At 42.0% G+C, this 25,947-nt stretch overlaps 1 protein-coding gene across 2 annotated transcripts in view; it reads left to right on the top strand.

The window, feature by feature from the left end:
• The window catches only part of IGF2BP3 (insulin like growth factor 2 mRNA binding protein 3), a gene marked incomplete at both ends in the record, with an annotated part of 106,939 nt that overhangs the window by 52,761 nt on the left and 28,231 nt on the right, over positions 1–25,947 (top strand). For both annotated transcript variants that reach the window (XM_084306723.1, XM_084306722.1), the window contains 5 exons: positions 12,180–12,231; positions 12,322–12,385; positions 21,003–21,287; positions 23,746–23,880; positions 24,449–24,571. In XM_084306723.1, the coding sequence (XP_084162849.1) occupies positions 12,180–12,231; positions 12,322–12,385; positions 21,003–21,287; positions 23,746–23,880; positions 24,449–24,571 (659 nt within the window). The remainder of the gene's footprint in view (positions 1–12,179; positions 12,232–12,321; positions 12,386–21,002; positions 21,288–23,745; positions 23,881–24,448; positions 24,572–25,947) is intronic.

Genomic DNA, 25,947 nt, shown 5'->3' with positions numbered 1-25,947 from the left:
AGAGTGGCCAAATGTTTCCATGTATTTTGGGGCAGTACAGCGTGGGGTTTGAGCTCTAGCAAAGGGTATTCAGGCTCCTGAGCTGGCTTCTGGGGCTGTCACCCCTGCTGCTGGGCAGAGGTGGCTGGCACGTGTTGTGATGTCCTGGGGGGAGCAGTATGGTAATCTTCTAGCCTGGCTTTCTCAAATCCATTTTCTGTCGAAGGCCTTTAATGTTGGTAAAAGGTCCCCAAAACACTATGGCTCTTTATAAAGTGTTTAAAAAAAAAAAAAAAAGCCAAAAGCGGGGTGTCCTCAACTTACCTCCTCCTGAGCAGCAAGTCTGCTGAAAATGTGCTGCTGCTGGTGCTTCCAGGAGCTGGGCTGGCACAAACACTTATTCATGTTCAGCATCTCTATTTTCTTTAGAGCTACTGACAAATTCTGGCTGCTTATTGTGAAGTTTGTTTCTAGCTTCACAAGGGAAGAGGGTGTTTTGAGTTTTCTTGTTTGTTTTCTTGGCATTTTAAATATTTCTCATCTCCTCTGGGATGCTGTGCTGTTTGCATCTTGTGTCCATTATTCATAATTTAAGAACCTGTCTTCATGCACAACATGTGCAGCGGGCCCATCTTTATTCAGTCAGCTCTTGCCTGAAGAGCATCTTGGAGCATCTCTACAGAGCGTAGCTCTGTTACACTTTGTTAGAGGGTCTCGTCTGTCATGCTTCTGATTTTTTTCCTCCATTTGAGTACCTGGGTGATGAAAATCATGTCATCAGTGCTTTGTCTTATGTTTTTCAGCCTTAAAGCTTTTGTATGTGGCTGTTTCTCTATGCTGAGCTGTTTCTATTGCTCTGAAACTGAGGACTGTTGGGGAGGAGGGGAAAGGGTTTATAGCAATATGTGATGAGGAGAGAATGTGAATTAATTGCTGATGCTTTGGCTGCTGTGTTTGCCTCCATTTCTTCCCTCCCATTCTTCCTGTGTTACTTACCCCCAGAAGCTGCTCTTGCAGGTTCACTGGCCGGGTACTGGGTTGGGATCCCCGTCTCCATGTCCATTCTGCTTAGGTTGCAGCGCAGCTCCTCTCCAAATGCTGTTGGAGGGCTTCCTTGTATGTTGCCCCTCACACTTTGGAAGCACCTCTGGTACTTCCACAGCAGGTGGTCCCTTTGCCAATATCCTCTCCTACCCAGCATAGACCCAGTTCTCAGTGAGATCCCTTTTGTGTGCTCCTAGCCCGAGAAGTCCTGGTAGCAGCTGGGCTGCTGTGACCTTGCAGCTGGGCTTCCTTCAGTGTTCGGGCTGCTTGTTTCTCACTTCTACTGCCAGGCAGTAAAGCGATCCAGGCTTCAGTTGCAGCCCACGCTGGCTGAGGACAACCTTGAACTTGAACCAGAAGACCTTGTGAATGTTCCCATTTTTTTCTCTTAATACTTCCCCATTTGGTGGTTGCACATGTTAGCTGTGCTTTGTAAGCTCTTTGAGGCAGGGGTTGCCTCTCGATTTTATGTGTAGCTGCTATTTAATGCAAGAGGTGTGCACTGCTGAGGGCTTGAAATCAATTTCTCCACTGCTCCAGCAGCCCTCTAGTACTACTTGCTGTGTTAAACTCTGAACATCATGTATTTCATTCTTATCCGGATGCCATGAACAGGGATTTCAGAGCTGTGGCTTCCTAAATATTCAGTAGGCGAATGACCAAGATTTCTTAGTTCCTCTTACACCGCCTCCTCTTTCTTCTCATGTCAATAGCAAAGCACTGAAGTGCTCTTTTCTGCCTCAAAATCTAGTTCCCCTTCTGCTGGGCTGAGGATTTCACTATGAATCAGTAAAAAATCAGAATGAAGCGTACATTCAAACAGGCATATACTGGGGATTTACACTCCCACTTCCTTATTTTAAACAGTGCTGGCTTCTTAAATGTCAGAAATTTAAATTGTAAGCATTTTAAGGAGGATGAGTTGTTTTGACAAGAGGAGGTAATTTATTCCATAGTAAATGTAAAACTGGTAAATGGCATGCAACTTCTTGGTGCCCTTCAGTATTGTTCACCTTTGCTCTTCATTTGTTGCTACTGTAAGACTCTTGTGATTTGTGTTTAAGGGAATATTGCTGTAGAGTGTTGGGGAACAGAGCTATTTTCTGCAGAGCAGCAGTGAAATAGGACCAGAGCCTTTTATCTGAATATTCAGAGTGCCCATGTCAGAGCATAAGGAAAGTTGCACAGAAATTGGGTGCCCAGCTTTCTGGGAATGATGCTTGTTTAAAGCAAACCGTGTTGGTCTCGCACCTTGTGCTGCCAAAGTGCTTATATGTTAGCATAAGAGTGACTTTTTGAAGTACATCTCTAATGGCTTTTTTACCTGGTAAAACCAGAAGTGTTGGGCAGAGCAGATTGAGTTCAATTGAACGCTTGGCTACAAAATGTACGGCTGAAGCTTATGTCTAAACTTTTCCCCTGGGGCCACCGGAGCCAACAGGAGCAGAGAAGACCTTGTGCTTGATTCCTTTGGCTCTTCCTATGTAGACCTGAGTAGCTGTAGCGATTTAATTATCTTCCAAGCAAGCGATCAATTCCCTTTTAAATTAGAAAACAATAAAAAACAAACAACAACAACAACAAAAAACAGAACCATCTTGCACCCTTGTTGGATTATAGTTCCTCTTTCCTCAATGATTTCCAGTGCTTGTGAGGAATTTCAGTTTTCCAGTCTATGCAACCATTGAGTACTAATTAATGCAGAGCAGGCGGAGCGGTGTAAGCTTGCCTCCTTCACGTTTGCTATGGTCTAGTTTTCTAGAAAACATCCTAATTATATTAATAATGAAGCTGTGCAATAAATTTAGAGAGCTTTTTGGTGACTGAATACACCCAGTGAGGCCCTGAATGGAAATAGCTCTTTGTAGGAGGCTCTGAATTCAAGATGGATGCAGAGATTGCTTCTGAAGCATGGCTAATGCAAGCCATGGGCAACTCATTCAGCTGTGGCTGTTCTCCTTGAGTTGTCCCAGTCATCTCGCTTGTCAATCAATTGCTCATTCGCAATTGACACTTAAAAGTAATTTATAGTCTGTAAGCTGTTAGCTAGCACTCAGTATTCAAACTGAATTGTTTTGTTTAGAGATATATAGGTCAGATGGTATTAGTGTAGAGCATGTCTTGCAGTCTTAATCTCTAGGTTAGTTAATTGCATTCAAAAGTTGGTGGGTTTTTTGATCTTAAACCTCTCCAACTAATGCATGAATTGACCACAATGCAGGGATACTTCAAGGTAGACTTTGAAATTTTGTGGATCTTGTGAAATTGTGTTAAACACACATTTACCAATAATCTTTTAACTCTTAGTAGTCTTCTGAATAACTTTTTTTTTGTTAGTAATTAACTTCTTAGTATTTTAGATGCATTCAGATAATCTTAAAAACAAAGTCATATCTATGACTACCTGAATTTGTTTATCTGCTAGACTGTGGTTTGTTTTTTTTACCATAGAAACTTTCTACGCTCAAAAATCCTGTGATTCCCATTTGCTCTGAGGTTCATGTTTCCCCAGCTGGAAGGCTTTGACAATACTTATTGGTGGTTTGCAAAGCTCTCATCTCTTCTTTAGTACTGTAGAGAGGTTTACTATAAATTTTATTTTGACCCGATTCTGTGGCTCAAAGGAATTCCAATACTTAAAGGTGGCAGTCTCATTCTTCTTGCTGAAATGTGGATGGAATTTGTATTTTTGTCTGACCCTGGGCTTCAGTTTGAGACCTACCTGACCTCCTGTACCTTTTTCAGTGCCCAGACCCACAGCAGGGACAAGATTACTTCCCCCCCCTTGCACTAAGATATAGGTGTTTTCCGTGCCAGCAAAATAATGATGTAGGTGAGGTAGGTTATAGTACCTTTCATGCACTGACAGCTTGATGGGAAAGTTTTATGCGAAAATATCCAGCAATCCGGGCCTGTAAAATGCAGATAACCATTCCTTCCCTTCAGTGGTCCCTTATGTGTTGGAGACTAGTTGTTCAGAGGCCAAACCTCCTCCTAAATGTTTGTCTGGACCACAGCAGTGCTCTCACTTGGACTGCTGGTAAGCCAGAGGCGTGGTATGCATCTTATGGATGGCTACTGGGAAAAAAAGCGGGGGGTGGATCTTGTAAATATAACTCATGTGAAATGCTTCAGTCTTTTTATAGTTTTTTTCCCAAGTTATAAAGAGATCTAAGGTATTTATAAAGTGGCTGTTAAGGGCTTATCTTTTTTTTTCTGAAAACTTGTCACCCTGAGTCTTGTACACAATGGAGGGAATGCCTTGGATGTGATCTCCATCTGAGTTCTAACGTACTTTATTTTTATCTGCACTAATCTGAGAACTAAATCCATTTTGTGGGATTTTTCTCTGATTCCCTCTATCATTTTTTTAGATAGCTATAAGCAGATTCCAGAGCAAATGCTTACTGTTAGAATATGGGGCAAACTTCCCAGGAAGGTTGTCCCTAGTATTGAACACTGACCTGGCTCTGTTACTGCAAAGCACCAGCACAGCTGTACCAGGAGAAATATTTTTCACACGTGTGACCTCTGTGAAATTATTCCTGTGTTGTTGGGAGACTTCTTGGGACTTGTAATTGTTGATTGGTTTCAAAAGATGATTCAGAAATTGATTTTTATTTTTTTCAACAGCTTTCTGTTACAGTTGCAGGTTTCCAACTTCACAGAAGGCAATTCTTTTTAAACGAATCAACTATTATGTTGAAACTAAAAATATCAGACTAGCACCAGCCCTGTAGAGTGATAATGAAATGGCATCAAGACTTTTTAATAGCTCCAGGAAAATAGCTTTTAAAAGTGCCTTTTTCACGTGTGTGCACACAAGAAAAGAGTAAAGTGTACAGGAGGTGTAGTTCTCCCTGATGCATCTTCCCGTTAAAAAGACCACGCTTTCCAGTATAATACAGAGCCAACAAAACTGGGAAGAACGAAAGGTTGAAGGGGGGAATGGGAAGATGCCCCAATTCTTTTATGCAGAATGGGACATGGAAACCTGCCCTGCTGTAGCAGGCACTCCGATAGCCCTGCTGGGTGCCTGTGGGGCAAGGTTTCGAGCCTATCAGGGAAGCACTGGCTGTATTAAACAAAGTGCTGTGAATAAAGCAGAAAACTCATGCTTTATTCCAGTCTGTTTTCGAACATGCTTTTAAAATTTGCTGGCTCCCATGCTTTTGTGCAGTCTATCATTTAATCACAGTTGGGCAACAGATATTCACTGGCTAGTAATGCTTTCATAGTGGGTTCTAATTTTTTTCCCCACCCCCTTATTCTTTGTCAAGCTACAAGTGAGCCTGTAGAAGCAGTGCTGAGCATTGCCACTGAAGCCATCTGCCTCGGTGCAGGAGATCTGTGGGATCTGTGCCCCGAGGAGCCTTCCTTGAGTGGTCGGGATGGGTGGGGAATGCTGGGTGTCCGTGGTAGTGCTCACCTGGTTTATAAACTCTGATGTTATCTGCTGCTGCTCCCGCAGTTTTAAGGCGAGGGGAGATTAATATTGTGGCAGATATTGTGCAGCGCTTAATTGCATTCAGATAATATTGCTTAAATGGTTATTTCTCTGTTTTCAAACTTGTTTTCATTTAATTTAGATGAAGGGTGAATAGAAGCTGCCAATTTGGCCATCTCTACATGATTCGTTATTTCATAATACCTGTATCATATTCCCTCTCGTTCCTTTCCAAACGGAATTATCCTGCTCTCTTTAATCTCTTTATGAAGGAGGCCACCCATGCATCTAATAAGTTTTTTGCCTTTCTCTAAGCATTTCTCATGCACTTTTTTTAACCTTGGAGACCATTTAATACCATTCGTCAGCATTGATACCGTGATCCTCTTTTTTATTTTTATTTTTTTGGCATCCCATACCTCCTTACTGTAATGCACACTAATCTTCCCTCCCCATCGCACGTACTAGAAGCTCTTTCCAGCTCAGGGTGTAATGTGGGAACACAAAAGCACACAGAACCCTTAGCCTGCCAAATTCAGTACCTGGCCTAATTTCCATCTCCAGTGTGGTGTCCCTAAGATTTCTTTCACTATTTCTTCTGCTTTCAGGGCTTTCTTAGAAAAATTCTCTGACAGTATTCAATTATATGAATTCATATATTTAAAAAAAAAAAGGGAAGGCGTTTCTGATGCTGATCTTCATCTGTAATGGTTTTACCCTGGTGCTTACGTTTGTTGGATTCCTCGTAAATTTTTCTTTGGAAGCTAACCTTCCATCTGTAAATCATGCTAACCATATTTTATGCGATTTTTTAACTTAACAGATTTAAGGCAGGTCCTTCAAATGTTGTTCCTGAATACTAGCTTTTTTAAAGCACTTTGTTCTGATCTTTTGATTTTTATGTATGCATGTGTATAAATTTAAATGGTTAAGCAGCATTATCTGGAATTAGTTATAAACACATGTGGTACGTGGAGTTGGTTACAATCATTGCAGACATGATTGCCTGTGATGCTCTACCTGAGATCTATTTGGAGTTGTGTGTATACATATATATATAGTTTAATTTGAAACACTGAAGTTGAAATAGCCCACATCACCTCTTAACAAAATTTTTCATGTTTTAGATGAAACACTTCAGATGTTCAGTAATGAGTGAGATAAATAGGGACCTAGTGCTTGCTCTTGGTGCTGTAGGGAGGGATGTTGGCTTGGGGTAGGAGGTTGGCTCTTCTGTCATGCAGTTATAATAAAGTTAAAGTGTGTGGTAACCTGAGGATTTTCAGGAAGACAAACCCCTTTGATTAGGGGAGTTGAATGCTGCCGCAGAAAACTGAATTCCACACCTAGCCTCAGCTACCTGGCGCTGGGCAAACAGTGTAAGCAGGAGCTGCTCGTGGTGTGGGCTGTGCTCGGTTTGTCTCACGTGAAGAGCCTCTGGCCTCTCGTGCAGAAGTGTAGCGTTCCCCTTGCTGCTGAAGTGGCTTTGAAGCTGCACTTTGGATGCCCAGAAGTGCTGAGCACTGTGGAAAATCAAGCCCTCGGTGTCCAAATTGGTCACTCAATTAGTAGTTCCTTCTGACAATTTTGGTTTTGTTCTCTGTGGTTCAGTTTTACATTCTTAAAACCCTGGTAATGCCACCTAAACACAGTTGTATTATAGGGTAAACTTATTAATAGTTTTGAACATTTGGATACAACTGTAAGTTCCCAGGAGAAGAATTCACTCCAGGGTTTGTATGGGATGTGGTAAATACGCCAGAGTTATTGTTTTCAGGCGCTGCCTTTCTGGTGTGTGCAAACAATGACTTCAGCAGCTTCCAGACTTATTTTTCTGATTCTTCCAGACTATGGTCATGGTTTCATGAGACAGTAAACTGGGTATTGGAGGGCCTACGAGATGAAAAACACCATCACCACATGTTGCAATGTGCCAAGCCATTGCAAGCTGGCTTTGCCTATTCAAATGCCTTCACGACATTTTGAAGCAACTTTATCCCGGCAGACCACGTGTTGGTTTGGATACTCCATGTCCACACTGCTCTGGTCTCACCTTATATTTGGTAAAAACGGGCAAAGCTGCTGTGTTTGTGCTGTGACTTGTGGCAGTGCCCAGGCCAGCCTAGCACCAGCTCTGGGGCCTGTGGTGGCTTCCACACAGGTGGCGCCGCTTTGTTTGGTTGCACCTCGCAGAGATGACGGCTTCCTCAAGGAATCATTACGTGCTTCTTCATGTTTAATTTTCCTTGTAAGCTATGCTGGACGGGCCCCCTAGTGGGGATACAAGTTTTACCAATCAAAAGATTACTGCAGCCGAAAGGAAGCCGCTCTGAAGACCTTCTGTTGCTGTAAGTCGTGGGGCTGGGCGAGCGCTGGTTCCTCTGCTGAGACGAGGTCTTGCTTCATGCACCTGTGTCGCAAGTGCATAAGGGCCTGGTGGGGATTACGTCAGGCTGTTGTGTTGCATTATTGGAATTTAAATATTTTTTTTTGTGGGCTTAAATATGCCAACAGAGCACGTAAGGTGTACAGATGGCATCAGTGGTTCAAACAGGCTTGATATCTGGAGTGCTACCAGCACCGCCTCCCCCCCATACTCACCTGGCTCTTTCCTTTTCTTTCACCTTGCCTCTCCTTTCTAAAAAGAGATGCCACTTGTGCCAGCAACTTCTTTCCTCATGTTGTTGCCAGTCCCTCCCCCCCTTTTTTGTTAAATCACCTGGAACACTCACGGAGTGTTTGCAGCCAAAAGCTTCCACATGGCCTTTTACTGAATGACCCTAATCCTCCTGTCTCAGTTTCTGCTTCTGCTGCTTGTGATTTCAGTTGTGTTGGCTAATTTTAACTCCTGATCAGTGTTCTAGGAGTTGTGGAAGTAAGGGTGGTGGTTTAAAGCACTTGCTTTATGAATGAAGAAAACAATTTTAGGTTGCGCAGTAACACTGAAGTTCCTGCATTTTGTGTGAGAAACAATAAGGGAAACTGTTCTTGTATACCCGATGCCTTGAGACTAATTTTTTTTTCTGGTGTAGGGCAGGAATCATACAGTCCCAGTAAGAAGAGATGCACAAAATAGTGCAGAAAATGACTGTTCTGGCTTTTTCAAAGGCTCCACTTCTAAACTCAGGAAATCTGCATGAAAACCGGAATATTTCAACGTGGGCTTTGAGCTCTCAGCACTGCTGAAGGGTAGTGTTTGCTCGTGAGGCAGCCCTTGTAGAGCAGTTGCAATTTGTGGGGCTTGGTATAGGGTAACGCTGTTTATAATGAAGTCAGAACTGGCTTTTAGAGCCTGATGAATGAAAGTCCACAGCATAAGACTGCGGCTTTTTGTGAGAGAGACATCTGTGCTATAACAAGAGCAGGAGACCCAATTTAGACAACTGCTAGAACAAGAGCTCAAGAAAAGGAAAGACTTTTTTTTAGCTTAGATGAAAAGTTTATACAAATAAACTTTTCAGCTGCTCATCAGAATTGCTGCTGCACCACCAACTTGGCTTTGAATTTTGTTCTGATTGCCCAACAAGGCTGTACACGAAGAGTGTTACGGAAGAGCAGCTTAAACAAAACATGTTTGTTTTTCTGCAGAATTAGAGGCTTTGGGCTAGAGAGAAAAATTTGGGGAGAGGAAAAGACAGTATGAAGAGAAATATGAAAAAATGGAAGGATATGAATAGAAACTGGCTGTTGCAGTAAATACATGTGAGGCAAGAAACACATGCAAGAGTGGAGCTCAGTGTTTTGACAGTGAGTTACAATAGAGGATCTGGTTTTGAGTACACACAACTCTTCCCAACTGGATCAGCTGCTTCTATTAAAAGTATCCATCTCCCTACAAAGCTCACTGGAAAATAGATGCACGCACACATCTGCCCCAACCACTGCTGATATATATTTTTACTAGTATATTTTTAAATACAGTCTGGTTAAATGGCTGCCCCTGTGGTGTTGCTCACACTTCCAACCTTGCTGCATGAGCAAGGTGATGAAAACATATGCGTATAATGAGTACTGTGCTGCAAAGAGCAGGTTTCCTTGACACAACAGGGATTGTGTTCTGTTTTTGTTCAAGTTCCAGTCTTTGGAGGAAACTTCTTGCAAATCTGTTTGGTTTGATTAAAGTCCTTTAAGAAAATAGGAACTCAATCATGTGGATTAAAACCTGGATGGACACAGTCTCTGAGACAGCTCAGAGGGTTCAGGAGCAGTGTAAGTGGAAAACTTGTGATGAAGAGGAGTGGGATGCTGAATCCCACTATTCAGCATAGTGGGTCCTGGGCTATTCCTCAGTTTTAGCGGCAAAAGAGCCTTTGCTTCATAGGCTTCTTGGAGGAGATGCAAGTCTAGCGTGCTGAAAGGTTTATGATAGCTGACAGACATGTTCGAAGCAGTAGTTCTGAGAGCATCATGTCTTGGGAAGGTTACTTAGTTTCAGCTTTAAAGTGTTCCCTTTGTTAGTGAAGCAGGTGGCTTTACCTTTTAATGAAAAAATCACACTTCATTCTTAGCTCAGAACATAAATTTAATATGGAAATAGCTTATAAAATGCTGTTTAATTTTTATTCCACTATTGTCTTCTCTATTGTTGAAAATGACGTGATTTTTGAAGTGATGCAGCTTTGGGCCAGGGTGGGCTGCAGAGTTCAAGTGTAATCAAAATTTGTCATAAATAACTAAAGACATTAGCTCATACTTGTAGTACAGTGCTGTGTAATGCAGCGCTGGTGTTGACATGCTGTGGGGACAAAAATTGCTTTTTTGCGACTAATGAGCTCTTCAGTATCCTGTTTGGAATAAACATCTCAAACTGGGTCTTTAAGCCAGGGACTTGCTTTGCTTTTCCTTGTTTTAAAACCCTCAAACCACCTGAGGTCCTGTTCATCTGCTGACTTCAGCTGAGGCAAAATTATCCTTTGGGGCGTCTGCAGCAGAAAACTTTTTGCTGGTCACACGTGTGGTGACTCTTCTGGCTTGTGCTGATGCACAACCTCCGAGCTGCAAGACCTCAGTGCTCCCGCATGTCTCAGTGAATGCTTAAATGGTCTCGAAAGGATTTTCCCCAGACTCTTCATTTGCTCTAATCCCCTGGAACATCTCTGTTTCGGTTAATATTTAGGGAATTTCAGAGTCAACTTTTTTCTTAAGCAGCTTCCAATTGTAGTATCTGAGGAGTGGCAGAAAGACTATTTTAGGGGATCGCAAAGAGTAGGCTAATGCCTAGTTGTAGGAGGAGAGGACAATTAGCAACTTGTCTGTGAAACCTGTTGCCAAGAAAACTTACTGAACCCTGCGCAATAAGGATGGGGAAATTCTGCACTTAGAGGTAGTAAATGCGTTGCTCAGACTTGGCAAGTAGTGCGCTGCCTTTTAAATACCTAGTGTGGAATATTACCTTTGAAATGTCTGCATGCAATTTCAGGTTTAATAGGAGGTGAAGATTAAGATTTGAAATTATACTGATGTAAGCTGTCATTAAGTTTGGGCATACACATTCATTTTATTTTAAAAGCGCCTTTTATATTGTAGTAAAAGTATACAGTAGGTTAATAAACTATCATTTTGAATAGTTAATTTCCCAGGGATGTGGGCTCCAAGCCTTTACGTTTTTAGGGGCTGTTCTTTTGTGTGCGCTCGGATGCTGGTTGCAGCAAGAGGAACCTGGCTGCAGTGGCAAGCTGCACAGATGTGTGGCGTGCCTCTCACTTCTGTCAGTGCTTCCTTCTTTCCTTCCTTTCCCAAAAGGGATTTCTCCCTTTTGTTATGACAGCTAGCCTGAAGAGAATAACTGAGATGAGCAATGGCACTTCTACCATGGAATAAATTGCAAGTTGACTTTTTCACTTCTTGATGTAAATCGGAAACTTTTTCAGCAACCTTTTGATGATGGACACAAAACATGAGGATGCAACAGAGCACAACAATATACCTGTGTTCTCTGCTAGCTACTGGTGTAGCCAACTGTTTTCTGCAACATGATTTCTTAGTGGGAAGAAAGTGAAGTGTGAACCACCTGGATTTTAGAGGCGTTACAACAGCGGGTATTTTGATGTTTTCATTGGAATACTCTGACACCCTGATTTTCCTCAAGATTTAAGTATTTCTTGCCCCTTCATTTTTGATTTGACCAGAAAAAAATTATGCCAGATGAAACTGCTTTATTCAGACTTTACCTGTTCTTCCTTGTCTTTCTACCAATGGACAAACGAGCTGTGATTTTTGAATTGTGAGGATGCTCTTGCTAGTGATTCCTCTGGGACAGAGAATAATACTTATCTGGGGAAAACAAAAGCAGAATTGTGAACATGCTTGGGATTCTGTTCTGGAAAGATTTTATTCACAGATATTTTATTCTAGATTTGCTCCTTTTTAATTCTTCTTGCCTCTGTTTTACTCCACACTGTGAACACGTGTTTTGGAGGCTTATCTTTGAAGGTTAGGACTCATGGTGCAGTGTGACTTCTCGGAGATGTGGTCTGCGTTTTCACATTCATGAAGTTTCAAGCTTGGATTTACTAACTTGGGAAAGAATACAAGCTCTGCATGCTTGCTTGTCCCATGATTAAAAAATAAGAAGTTATAACTTGTCACAGCAGTTGTCTTGAATATTAAATGTTCTGATAAAATTATTATAAATTTTGGTGTAATTACAGACTTCTTTAAATGTATTTTAAAATTGAAATGTGTCTTTCTTTTTTTCCCCTCATGATAGGTGCTGGACAGTTTGTTAGCTCAGTATGGAACAGTGGAGAACTGTGAGCAAGGTATACTCTCCAATCTGATTGCTTCTAAATTTGTTGTAGGAAGTGAGTGCACGCTGAATTTACCCTTTTCCATTGCCTCTTTCTCTCCAGTGAACACTGACACGGAGACTGCAGTCGTAAATGTAACATACGGCAATAAGGACCAGGCTAGACAGTAAGTGTCTCGTTTATTTGTTACCGTAGGCTAACTTGCATGTTGGAGTTCACATTGTTTTAAATTTTATATGCATCTTTGCTTCCTATTAATCTACCAACATAATCTACCAACAAAATGATAACATGAGCAATAATATTTTAAGAAAGCCTTTCTGCCTTGCCCCTGCCAAGTCTTGTGTGATTTATCTTAGTTTTCTGTTTTGTCGTCAACTATTCCTACACTTTGATTGTATGAGAAAATTGAAAATTTAGGTAAACTTAGTTGACTGGGGAGGGCAGAAGATTAGTGATTTGCCAATGGCAGAGGATGGGAATTGTTTAATGATTTTTTAAATCTATTTTTAAAAAGCTTTGTTCTTTTATAGTGGTGGTTGTTCTGTGTTTGTCTCCTGTGTAACAGAGGTTGTATTCTCTTGTTGGTTTCTGTTCTGTTGAGGTTTTACCTCAAGAATTTTTTTTTTTTTTTTAACTAGAAAATTTAACACTTCTTCCAAGCAGGTCATTATTGGAATAACTGAAATATTTATTTGGGCTTTTTAACTTTAGGTAGTCAACTTTGCTTGCTTATGTATCTTCAGTAGTTGAGGAATTTTCATCTAGATATTGAAACTTAAAAATATAATGTTTTGATTTCTTAGCAGTTGTGTATCATTTCCCTTTTAAACATTGTCATTATTTGTTATGATATAGGTTCAATCTTGCTTTTCCACTGCAGGTAGAAACACAGAAGTCTTTCTTCTTAATTCCTAATCTGGGGACATAAACATATTTTCCTCCTCCTTTATAACCACAGCAGGTTTAAACAAAACCCAACCCAGGGAATAGCCTGCAATGAATTTCTTTTTTTAACTTTGAAATTTCTGCCACCTTGTGGCTAACTAAAACCAGCAGTTAAGATGCGGGCTATGCTTATGGTTTGCATTAATATACAATTACAAATGAAATAAATTTGTACACATAATTAAGTAATTAGGACTTCTGTGCAACTTGAATGCAACACATGTTTCATCTTTCCAAGTGTTAGGTTACTTGTTAGTGTACTCTAAGCAAATGTGATGGGAAACTTGTGTCAACAGTGTGCCTATTATACATAGTGGAGCTGAAGCAAACAGTATTTTTCTTCAATTCACTATTAAACTTATCTTCTCAAAACCTGAATCATTCAACGTGTTCTTCAGGCTCTTTTTTAATTCTGTTGCACAATAATTAAGAAAGATGTTGAATTTCTCGTTCTGAAGAAGCCTATGGTGCAATGTTAGAAATCCTGCATGTGCTAATTCCCTCTTTGAAAATGTAAGAAGGAAGTACCTAAAATACCATGGAAAGAAGCATGATGCATATTTTTGATCTGTCATCTGTGGTGTGGGTTCTTGGATTTGTGCATTCCATGCTGAAACTGAAGACAACAAAGTACAATTTCTTCCCCCTCAGCCTGTACTTGTTAAATTTTGAGGTTAATACCGAGAAAATGCTGAGATAAGCCAATCCTGTGAGGAAAAAAACTGAGATAAATTTGTTTTTGCATGAGAAATCACATGAACGTAACTGAAGGTATCTTGAGTTCAAAGCAGGTGAACTAGCATCCAGCGCAAGTGTTGGTAAGAGGACCTGAAGCGGCTGAATGATGACACAGTGTCAGCTGCCTTGGGCAGGTAGGGCAAGTAGAGGAGCCTTGATTTGCTTGGTGAATGCTTTGAGAGGGACTTGAGTTTGCCTAAGGACACAAGCCTGTTTTCCATAAAGAAAATGTTAAATGAGGGTGGTTGGCTTTAGGGTGAAGGCCTGCAACCACTTAGCAACCCCCAGGAGAAGTGGGTATTTTTTTAAGGCTATTTTTTAAGGAAAAACAGTAAGGAATTGTAATGTAGAATCACAACAGGGTGCATGCGTGTGTGGCTGATCTGTAGTAGCTGTGGTGATGTTTCAGTTGGATGTTTTGCTAGATGTGACCTAGCTTTGCTTCTTGGAACTGGTTATGGTGGGCAGCAATGGCTTTGGAAGGGGGGCGGTGCACGAGTGCTGACATCTGATAAAAGTCAGTGTTGGTCAGCCTGTGCAGTAGTGGGAGCAACAAGAACTGACTTTGTGGAAGCTGTTTATAGGCTGCTTGGGATTCAGCAGCTGATAACGAGCTCTGCCTTGTGAGGCTTAACTGCTGAGGGCAAATAATGCCATCACCCATTTGTTGCAAGGACTGAGACCGTCCGTTCCCTGTGGTGCTGCATGCAGTGGGCTCCCAGTCCCGAGCATCTCACCAACTTTTTGCAGCGCACTCCCTAACTTCACAGTTAAGTGTTGGCTGACAAACCATGCAGAGCTGGCTGCTTCCCCTCTGGACAGGCTGTACGGCATAGCCCTGCCTGCTGGAGTGTGTGCATGTGGCACTCTGCCGTGGTGGTGCTGGAACAGCCTGGAGATGCTCCTGATAAGCAGTTTTATACAAGTGTGGTATGCTTGGCTTGAAGGGTGGTACTGCGTATAAAGCTCTTGGTTCCACCCAGCTGGGAAACTGAGCGGTCCTCTGTCTTGCAAGCCTAATTGCTGTGGCAGAGGTCTTCCCCCCCCCCCCCACCCCTTTTCTAGGCTGGTACTATAATTGCAGCATATACAGTATAGCACCGCATCCAAAATCAACTTTGAGACTAAAATTAGTGAAGAACATTGCCGTTTTTTTAAGCAGTAAGTCTGGGACAGAGCACACAGCACCCAAAATCTGAGATGTGAGGTGCCCAGTTGCTGGTTTCTAGTTGGAATAGAGGTCTGTGGCTTTGACCTGTCACCATGCTGTCTCTTTCCTAGCTGAGCAGGTGTGATGCTGGCTGGGCAAGGAAAGCAGGATGCTGCTCCTCATCCTCAAGTGGGCAGACCAGGTGTCTGCAGGAGGCCCAGGAGGTTTGCAAGCACCAAGTCATGCACAGGCCAGGGAGAGCCACTGGTACTCCTTGGGTAGCAAGAAGAAGACTGGGACTGCCTGGGCAGCTCTGTGACCCCAAAAATGCCCTACTGCAAGCAGCTGCAGGGAGGAAGCCTCATCTTCACCAGAAGTTAAGGAGGGTCTTAAAAAGCATGTGCACACTGCTCTTGCACATGCGGTTACTGACCGTTGCAGTGGATTCTGGATTGTTTGGGGGAGAGGAGTGGCAGAGCCCGGTGTGCGCAGTTGAGGCTGAACACACAACCAGTGCCATGTAGGTCTTGGGGTCTGCTCACCAAAGGGAACTCCCTCCTCTCCCCTTGTCGATCCAGGACAGGCTGGCCATGTCCTTGTGGCTGTTAGCTTCATAGTCATGCTGTCTCCTCTTTCGCTCCCCAAAACGTAGCGTGTAGGCATCTAGTACATGCTACGAGATTCAGCTCTACCCAGGGTTTTGGAAGGATTTTTGTGCAAAGTTGGCTTCATGCCTGTGGAGGTGGTGCCTATTGTTTGAGGATGGGGCTGGATGTCCATTTTTTTCATCTTTTTTTCTAGCTCAGGAGTGAGATATGCCTGTTGGTTGTGTCTCGTAAGTGATGGTGTGTTTTAGCTACTGGCTGCAACATGAGGAGCTTGGGATCTGTTTTCGCAGATGCAGGTAGATATATTACTATAAGATGCTAGTGATCACCTTTTAATTAGAATCTATACAAAAACAGATTTTTTTTTACCCTTTCAACGAGGCACAAAGCTGTGTGCACACCACACATATCCTTGACAAATGAATGAGAGTTCACATAACTAATACTTTTATATTCCACCATGGGTCAGGACTAATGTTGCCATAGGAACGATAAGACTGAAAATTTGGTGTGGTGTATGATTATAAGCTTAGATTTGTCTTTCGCTTTGTTTTTATTTTCACAAATACTAATGAAAACTATATTTTTACTTAATGTGGAAAAAAAAATCTTTATGCTGAGGAAAAATTACCATGTAAATCTGTCTTCTCGGTATGCAAATGTATCTGTTTAGGGAGGAAAAATGAAAGATGGTGTATGTACAAGCTGCATGTGGGAGTGAAATATGTTCTCCATCTAGTGCTTAGTGTGATCACGCTATCAATGGATGAATGATTTCCTGCACAAGACTTGGTGCTTCTACTGTATTCATTTATTTAGGATATTTAACCTCTGCTAGCATCAGAAGGGAGAAGAAGGCTGAGCAAATATCTCTGCATAGGAAGTTTGCAAGAGGACAGCTGTGAGGTGCAATTTTGATGGGGAAATAAACTCAGGTGACTAATTTACAAAATATTTATTTAAAGATATAAATCTTGCAGAGATCTTCCTCTGAATAGATCTTACCTGAACGTAAGGCAGGCTGCTGTACAGTTTCACAGAGCACAGGCAATGGTTGCAGCAGTCTTTGTCTTATTTTACAGAATATTTTCTGACCTACAGTGAGATTCTTGTCTACCAGCTCTTGCTGGCATATGAAATATAAACGTTTTCAGTTTTCCTATAAATATTTTTAAAAAATTGGGTAATAGGAGGGGTTACCTCTTAATGAGGAAGTTTATGGAAATTTTCTCCATCTCTGCCATCATGGAGTCACCTGAAGGCTTTTAGGACCCATGTAAAAGACTGATAATGGCAGAGGTAACCTGTGAGACCTTCATGACTGTGGTCATGGAGATGCCTAGCTCTGTTTGGGAAGGCAGAGGTCTCAGAAAAGCAGTGGCTGTGTTGGTGTGGCTTGGATTTGAGTCTCCAAGGTGGTCAGCCTGTCTGAGGATGTGCTTGATGAAAGGAGCTGAATTTAGCATGGTTTTTGGTAGACTGCAAAAATAGTGGTAGGCAGTGTGGTGGGGATCTCCTGTAGCCTTCACTCAAGCAGGTGCCATTGGGGGTGTGAAGAAACCATCCCTTGCTTTCCTCTGAGGCTCCCTCTCCCACAGGGAGTGGGGATTGCTCTCCTGATGGCAAGTTCTAATGTTTTATTTTATTTTTTTTTCCCCATGATGCTGGCACCAGAGTAAGCTTAGGGACCCTGTGGCTTAAATCCATTGAAATTTTTTTTCAGGATTTTTTTTCTATTTTTCTTTCTCTCTCCTGAAGCAGTACTTTGCCTCAGAAACTTGGTCGTTCTGGTGCTGAAGGCCTCCTGAAGAGAGTGTAATCTTGCCTGATCATAGCCTCATTTTATGCCACAGAAAACTTCAGCACAGTTAAATAAAGGTGCTATGACAGCATATTAAGGACCTAGTGAAAACTGTCAAATGTTGGAAAACTGAAGGCCAGGCTCAAAGCACCAAGTGACCTCTCAGCAGCTGTGGGCATTGTCTTCTGCCTGCATTACTGACAATCAGTCATCGCTGCACTCGCTTCTGTGGGCATGAACCAGAGCTGAGAACGAGACACCTGCCTGGGAAGCCTCAGTTCCATGCACGGCTGGGAGAGCAGTGTTTTCTGACTCTTCTGGCTTCTTGTCACTTGATCGACTCGGATTACAAAACAAGTCAGCCTGTAAAATAGGGAGAACTGTGACTCAGAGGATGAATTCATTAGTTTAAGGTTTTCTCTATAAATATCTGGGCTAGTTAAACATGTGATATCATAGTATCTCTAGATGCTAACCTCTAATATTAAAGCTAGTGAAGTGAACTTTAAAGCCTGCTTGCTTTCAAATACTTAAAACCAACTTGTTCAATATTTGAATTATTTTTCCCTGTCATCACATGGTTTTGGTAGCCTGGGGTTGCTCGCTGCTAACACGATTGATTTCCTGAAATGGAAAATGACCTTTTTTGAGTTTGCTTTGAATTTAAGGCACTTGTAGTCATACAGAATCATTCAACAATTTAGAAATTGTTTCTAAGTAGAAAAACTGCAACCTTCTTTCCAGGAAAACTTTCCAGGAAAAGCGTGGTATGTCAGTTGTTGCTTTACGATATCTGTTGTGCAACCTACGTATGTGGCTTGGTTGCAAACAAGAAGCCTAGTCTTCTCCTCTCCTGCCACTTCTGAGGAAGAATGAGACATCTCTTGCACTGCTTTAATGTAAGAGTTTGTGTTAGTGCTGGATTCTGGTCTGAGATGTTTTAAAGCCAGGTAAGCTTGAAGCGTTTTGGGAAAGAAGCAGTGTCTGGACTTGTCAAATGAATGCGTGGAAGGGAAGGAGCTGGGATGCATGTCAATCTGGAGCCTACCACCAACGTGTTGGCAAAAAGGCTGGTGCTCATCTCTTCAGCATCTTGGGGTTTGTTTCCAAAAACAAACGGGGCTTGTGCAACTGTGCTGCCTGATGGTGCCATGCTCCTCTCCAGTAGCTCTTCAGCTTCCTGGCTGATTTCAAAAAGACTAATTCCAGTAACACTCAACTGAGAAAGAGGTTTGAAGACGTTTGCAACCAAAAACGTTATTTTCAGGTTACATGAAAGGGAAAACCTTCAGACTACTTCCCCAGAAAATGCCTTTTGGGTACTTCAACTCCGTGCAGCTCGAACCTGAGAGGCAAATCCATGGTATGACAAGATCCATGAGCTGTGCTGCTCAGTCCCTTACTGTTCTTGTAAGCACAGCATTTTGCATAGCAAAATGCTTTCCAAAGTCCATGCAGTAAACATTGAGAAATGTCAGCTTTGAAATAGCCTCAGCAAATTTCAGTGCAGCTCTACGTGTATTTTGCCATGTGCTGTAGGAGATTCTCCCATCGTGGGAACAATTACCCTTCCCTCCTGTCCCAGAAGGACCTGTCTCATTTGGTGAACACGAGTATTTAATGAGCAGCGATCAGTTATTCAATACTTGGCTTTCCTTGTTGTTCAGCGGGCTTGCCTTAGGCCTTATTTATTATCAGCCCTTACTAAATGGTGCTCCAAAGACAAGAACTCCTTCTATAAGCTCTTTAGTGCCCTGCTGGAGTATTTCACAGACGGGGGGCTATTCCCTGCGAGGTAAAGGGGCAGGTTATCCTCTTTTTTGCTGCTTAGTCTCAGTACCTCTATCCCACTTCTCATGACCAAGGCTACTTCTCACCTCCGGCAGCGGCAGGAGCCCACAAGGCCGGGACACCCAGGAGATGAGTGTCCTGGCTGCCCTTGAAACCATAGGTGGGTGGCGAGCATCTCCCACTACCTCTGCTGCAGGGGTGAAGCTGTTGCAGAGGGCAGCGGATGGCAAACTGGCTGTAACTACATGCAAATGTGCGAGGGGAGAGACAGGATTAGGTTTCGGCATTTCAAAGGCCTTGCTCCAGAGCATACGGTTGTTATGAGCTTTAAAAAAAAAAAAAAAAAAGAAAATGTTGGTGGGTTCTTTAATATGAAATGGAAACCTCCTGCCCTCCCCCGAGTGTTTTTAATTTAAATTAAGCCTTTAAACAAAATCCCTCTGTAAACTTTTGTCCCAGATTAAGCCTGGCATTCATAAACTGCCCCAAATCAATGCGTGTTTTGGTGATATTGGTGTATCGGATAGCTGATAATGTGAGTAATATGCCCTCTGTAGTGAAACTCCATGTCCATCAGACGAAAGCATGAATTTGTGCGGAGAGGAGGAGGCAGAGCTGTGAGCCTGGGGCCTCCTTGCTCTGTTGAAATGGCTGCTCTCAGACCATGCCCCTTCTGCCTTTCTCCTGTCAATGCTGTCATTACAACCTCAATGCTTTAATGGTGCAGGGGCTACTTTTCAGGGGGTGCTGCCCAGAAGTTGGGTACCAGAGCGTTGTGTGGAGCTGAAGCCACACTCCCCAACATCACTCAGTGCGGTGGGATGGCGTGGGGAGGGAGCATCGTGTTTTGTGGGAGCTCAGCAGGTGTGGAGAGGCTGAGGGGAGGAGAGCACCGGGTTGCTCTTCGGCGTGATGGATCACGGTGTGGGCACGTTGTGTGCCTTTGGGTGAAATCCCTCTTTGATATTCAGAGGAGGGAGCCCTGTTTTGCCTCAAAGGGCAGCAGAACTTGAAACACCATGTAAATGTCTCTGAGCGCCTTTGCATCCATTGAGAGCTTAGCTGATGCTTTCATTTACTGGTTAACTTTTAATCCTGCCCGCAACGAGGCTGGTAAGTTGTAAGGTGTTCCAGTGGTCTGCCAAGTGATGTTTCAAGTGCCATGGATTGGCTTTGAGCGCTTTCTTTCCTGCTGAGAACGAAGCAGAAGCTGTCTTTCCTTTCTTTTGTGTCATAGCTGTGTCAGTTATCGAAGGGGGAAGAAAAAAATCCAGCCAAATAGCTGTGCTGGCAGAAACCCTAATGAAGGTGCTGTGATAGCAGCGAAAAGGTTTTCCCTCTGGTGCAGCTTTAATTCTATTTGGGAAACTGATTTAAATTAAATCAGGCAAAAGAATGCTTTTGAGTGTATAAGCTCTGTCTCCTGTGAGGTTTTGCTGATAGGGTTGTACCAGCAAAATGTTTAAAGTGCACAGAAGCCCAGAGCAAGCAAGAACTAACTTGTAGTTCTTAATATGGTGACTTAAAAAAAAAAAAAAAAAAAAAAAAAAAAAAAAGCTGTGTAATCTAAATCTTGACTAAAGGGTCTTGAATGTAACCATTCATCTAGGAAGTAGCTTTTTAGCTTTGTCATGTGATTTAGAAAGTGCAGAAGACTACACCTAGGTGACTTCTCGTTTTATAAGGTCCCACATGTGACTGTTTTCTTTTTTTCCCTTTCTCTCTCCTCCCCTTTGCAAACAAACAGAGCAATAGAAAAACTGAACGGGTTTCAGCTTGAAAACTATTCCTTGAAAGTCGCATATATCCCCGATGAAATGGCAGCCCAGCAACCTCCGCAGCAGCATCCCCAGGGCAGACGCGGATTTGGGCAGCGGGGCCCCCCGCGGCAGGGGTCCCCCGGTGCCACCACGCGGCAGAAGCCCCAGTCGGACGTTCCTCTGCGGATGCTGGTCCCCACGCAGTTCGTAGGAGCCATCATCGGGAAGGAAGGAGCAACCATCAGAAACATCACAAAGCAGACGCAGTCCAAGTAGGTTACTGTTTTTTTTTAAAAAAAAAAAAAAAAGTCATCCTAAGCTTTAATGTAGTGTTCTTTTCTGCTGTGTAAAAGGAAATGTGAAATTTGTTTCTCTTCTGTGGGGTAAGAATGTGTTTTGTGTGCATTGCGCTCTGGTTTGTGTCTGTCTTGATACTTCTGAAGAAAGCCTTACGGATAAAACAGCACTGCTTTTTCTAGTTGGAGTAAATTGTGCAAACTTAATTGTGCTAGGAGACACTGGCAGTAATGTTTTTTTTCCTTTTTTTTTTAAAAAATGTGGAATATTTGAGCCATAACCCTCTACAAATTTGTGCTAATAAAATGGTCTTGATTACAGGGAGAAATGTCTCCCACTCCTTCCATAATGCTGTTATGTCCTTTGGAAGGCTTCTGTTTCCTCAGAAGTGTCATCTTTGGGGACCAAATTTTGGTGTTCCACCTTGCTTTCCAGCTTGGATGAGCAGTATTGCGTTCTGTGCTGGGATGGCAAGGAGTCGCTCTAGAAATGTGTAAAATTTCACAACAAATGAAAATCACCGTGACCAGGAAATCTTTTGCAAGACTTAAGAACTGTATTCTGTCCTTGATATGTGTTCAAATACTAGCTCGCTTGCCTGGTTTTGAATGAAAATAGGCAGTGTTAGTGGGATGGTACTTGATGCCAGAGTTACCTAATAAATGTACTACTAAGGCTCTGGGCACAAAAGGTGAACGTGAAAGCTGTAATATCTCGGTCTGTGGAACATGCAGTCACTGTGGTGACATGCCTAGTCTGTAAGTGCTTATTCTAGCTGCAGTTTAATTTGGGGGCATTCTTAGGATTTAAATATGTTTTCAATAAAAGAGGGGGAGGCCATAAAAAAAAAGAGCCTTCATCTCTCCCTCTCCTTGCACCTTACCAGAAATACACAGGAGTGAATAAATTCATTGCTATTAAACTGCAGACCCCACCAAAATACAGATTAAGGAAATGCACGGAAGGCAAAAAGCGAGCTACTAAGTGACCTAAGAAGCTTAGAGCACTAGGGTCCAGAGACACTGAAGGAGATTGTTTTCAGCGTGCTAAATCCCTACCCACAAGGAAGAAATATGTGCAGATGCAGGGGGAGGCAGGGATTGCATTCAAGGAACTCTTCTAGGATTCCCCTAAGAGTACAGGGTGGAAAACACTGCCTTTAGGAGTAAAACAAAACAAACAGACCCCCCTGCCCACTGAACTCCGGATTATCTCGATGCTGCTTCAAACCTCGCATTAGCATGTTGTATCCCAGGAGACTCTTTGCTGTGTTTAACAACACAGATTTAAGAGATTTGTGCTGTCCTAACAAGACTTGGTTGTAGTTTGCCTACGGGCAACCAATTTTCAGGTGATATCTAAAACTTCCAGGTTTTTTATAGCACATGAATTAGAAGGTTGGCATAAGGAAAGCTCTTTCCTTATCTCTTAAAAGGGGGGCTGGCTAGAGCAGAAACAATAGCAGATGGCTGACTTGAAGGATATGTGACTTCAAGAATGATGTTTTTCTTGTTTGGGGGATTAAGAGAAGAAAGGTTGTCTACTTCCAGTTGCAGCAAGGATTGCCATGGGCTCCTCAAAATGCTGCATCATGAAACAAAATGAATTTTCAGTATCAGAACTGGAAAAATGTAGAAGTTTATTGAAGAGCATCATGGTTGTTTCTTAAATTTGGAAACAGCTATGATCTGGGGGGAAAGGGAGGGGAGGAAGCCAAAAAAGAAGAGGTAGAAATAGGATGTGACCTGTAGTTATTGGCAAAGTGCGAACAGCATCCAAGGCATTGTCTTGCTGCAGGTTGTGATGAATTTTTAGTCCTACAGCTATGTAAACTGCTGTGGATTGAGGCTTCTAGTTTTAGGGTGACAGAGAGTGGAGTTGGAGGAGAGGTAATCGCAGGACAAATTTTAGGCTTAGAACACATAGCAAGTAATCTTTATGATGAATGCAAGCACTACATTGCCACTTTGCTAGCAGAGAAGTGTTAAGAAACCCTACTGTTGAGGTCATGAAAAAACAAGGTGGGACAAAGTTTTGCTGTACTCTAGTTGCACAGTCACTATTAGTGGAGCAATGGGACTGGTGATGAACGTCCAGAGCTTTGGGATATCTTGATGAAATGTTCTCTTCTGTGGTTTGTCACAGATTGTCTATCTAACATATCCTCTGATTGTCTTGCGGTCTGAGGAATGAAAATCCCAGTGTCCATGTAGATGAGGTTTAGCTGGTGAAGTCAGGGTAGGGGAGCCTCTTTATAAAACACAGAGAAAATAGTATTTATGGGATGTTCAACTAATTGTATCCTTTTTGAAATGAAGCCACTTAAATATGTAGTCATTGTTAGCTCAAAATTAATTAGTTCAATGAGAGCTGGAAATATGCAAGCTTACCATACAATATGTGGTTACAGTTAGTGTTTTCCTTTCTTTCAAGAATTGATATTCATCGTAAAGAGAATGCAGGTGCTGCTGAGAAACCAATTACCATCCACTCAACTCCTGAAGGCTGCTCAACGGCTTGTAAAATTATTATGGAGATCATGCAAAAGGAAGCTCAAGATACTAAATTGTGAGTAAAAGACATTTCATTTTGAAGGCACTAAAAACTGAATTCTTGTTGACTCCATGTAGAGAAGAGTCTTTGAAATCTATGAAGTAGCGAATCCTCTGTTGCTGTTATCCATACTTAACAAGAAATTATCTACACTTAACTAGAAAAGTCATCTTTTACCTTTCAGGGTCAGTCTGCTTGTTTAATTAGCCCCAATACCTTCCACATCTCTAGCTATTCAGTGGCTGTGATTTTGAGGAGAACTAGAGCAAATACTGAAGTTTCTTGGGGAACTAGTAACTTTTAATCAGAGCAAGCATAATGAGTTATCTCCCTAAAAGTTTTAAGATGTATTGTTTCCTTCCCAAGAGCTCTTGCTGCTTCAGTATGACTTTTATTTAGCAGATATTTTGCAATGAAACTTTAGATGATATTGCTGAAATAGCATCACACGTGGACTCTTCTGCATCTAGTGTAAACGTGCAAGTGAATGGGATTGGTATGCTTTTCTATGAAAATGCATTTTATGCATAAAAGCTTGCAGTCTTTTCTCCAAAAGTCTCACTGGGTGTAACTTCTATTACAGTACAGAAGAAATTCCCCTGAAGATATTGGCACATAACAACTTTGTTGGCCGACTTATTGGCAAAGAAGGAAGAAACCTGAAGAAAATTGAGCAGGACACAGATACTAAAATCACGATATCTCCGTAAGTTTTCAGTGGTCTAATCTTTTGATGAGGTGTCTCACTGCTGTGGTACGTTCATGTACAGAGTTCTTACAAAAATGTTGCCTTTTGAAGGCTGAGATGACAACCTTCCGGAGCCCCTTCCACAACGTGGATTAAACAGTTGCTTAAGACGAGATACACTGAATGTAAACAGCAATTCCTCATTGTAAATTCAGTCAAGAGGAAGGCTAAAAATAACATGGGCTCTTTAGACTACATTTTAAGTGATTTTTTTTAACGTACGATGCTATATGCAAAGAATGTTTTATAAACCATAAACCTGGAGTAGTTCTGGGCTGTTTGTGGAACTACTGATGTTTTACTTACTGGTATAGATCAGAGTTTTTAGACAAAAGGGAAAGCAAATGAATACTTAAGAGTATTTGCGCTAGTAATTCTGTCCCTCTTTGTGGCTACTAGCAGCTGAATGTTGTATGTTGTGTAGGATGCATCAAAATAATAGATTATGGTCTGTGAGTTTGTGAAGGTAACAGATCTGTTTAAATTTAGCTGAGATAAAACAGGAATTTTCACCTTACCGGGAAAATGTTTGTGTCTGCAAGTCAGTGGGGGGAAATCACTGATTAGATCAACATCTCTGTAGAAGTTTGGCTGCTGATAGTAGTTTTACCCTGAAGTAATATCTTCAGAGAACCTCCTATGCTGAATAATGAATGATCTGGCATGAACTTCCAGGCATTTGAGTATCCTGGACTTGAGCTTTAGCCAGAAAAGAGAGAATAAGGTTTATAGGCTGTAACAAAAAAGATGTGTGAAGAAATGTTGGGGCAGGGGGGCAGGGAGGGAGTTTGCTGCAGGAAATAGCTCAGATGAAAGCAAAGAAGTTAGGAGTGAATGAGATGCATCAAAAAGAGGTAATTCAAAGTCAGGTGACAGAACTTGAGGTCTTCCTTGAAGCTATGTTAAACTTTTACAGAATTAATCTATGAAAAAGAGAGCAATCAACTGGAGAAAAAGCACCAAAATGGCAAGTGTTTCTCAAGAACAGGCTTTGTAAGGCCAGCATGCTCACTTAAAATATTTATGCCAACACTTTTGAAAACAGTATGCAGGCTGTTAGTGCTGTTTCCTTAAAGGAAAAATATATATACAGGGTAAACGAGACAATGGTTTTCAGTCCATGAAACAAACTTCTCTTTATAATGATGATGCAAATAATATAGTCCATAAACAATTTGTGAAATTAATAATCTTCCTTAATGCTTTACATGCATTAATATCTTGGACTTTATCTTAATCATTTTGCTAAGCCTACAATATCTCCATGAAGCTGCCTGGGTTTATCAGTACCTAAAAGAGAGCATGTATGCCCATTGGTTCTGTTTCATTTAATT

The sequence above is a fragment of the Netta rufina genome (assembly GCF_964035555.1).
Source record: "Netta rufina genome assembly, chromosome: 2".
Taxonomy (NCBI): Eukaryota; Metazoa; Chordata; class Aves; order Anseriformes; family Anatidae; genus Netta; species Netta rufina.
The sequence above is the reverse complement of the archived record's forward strand: the minus strand, read 5'-3'. Positions and strand labels throughout refer to the sequence as shown.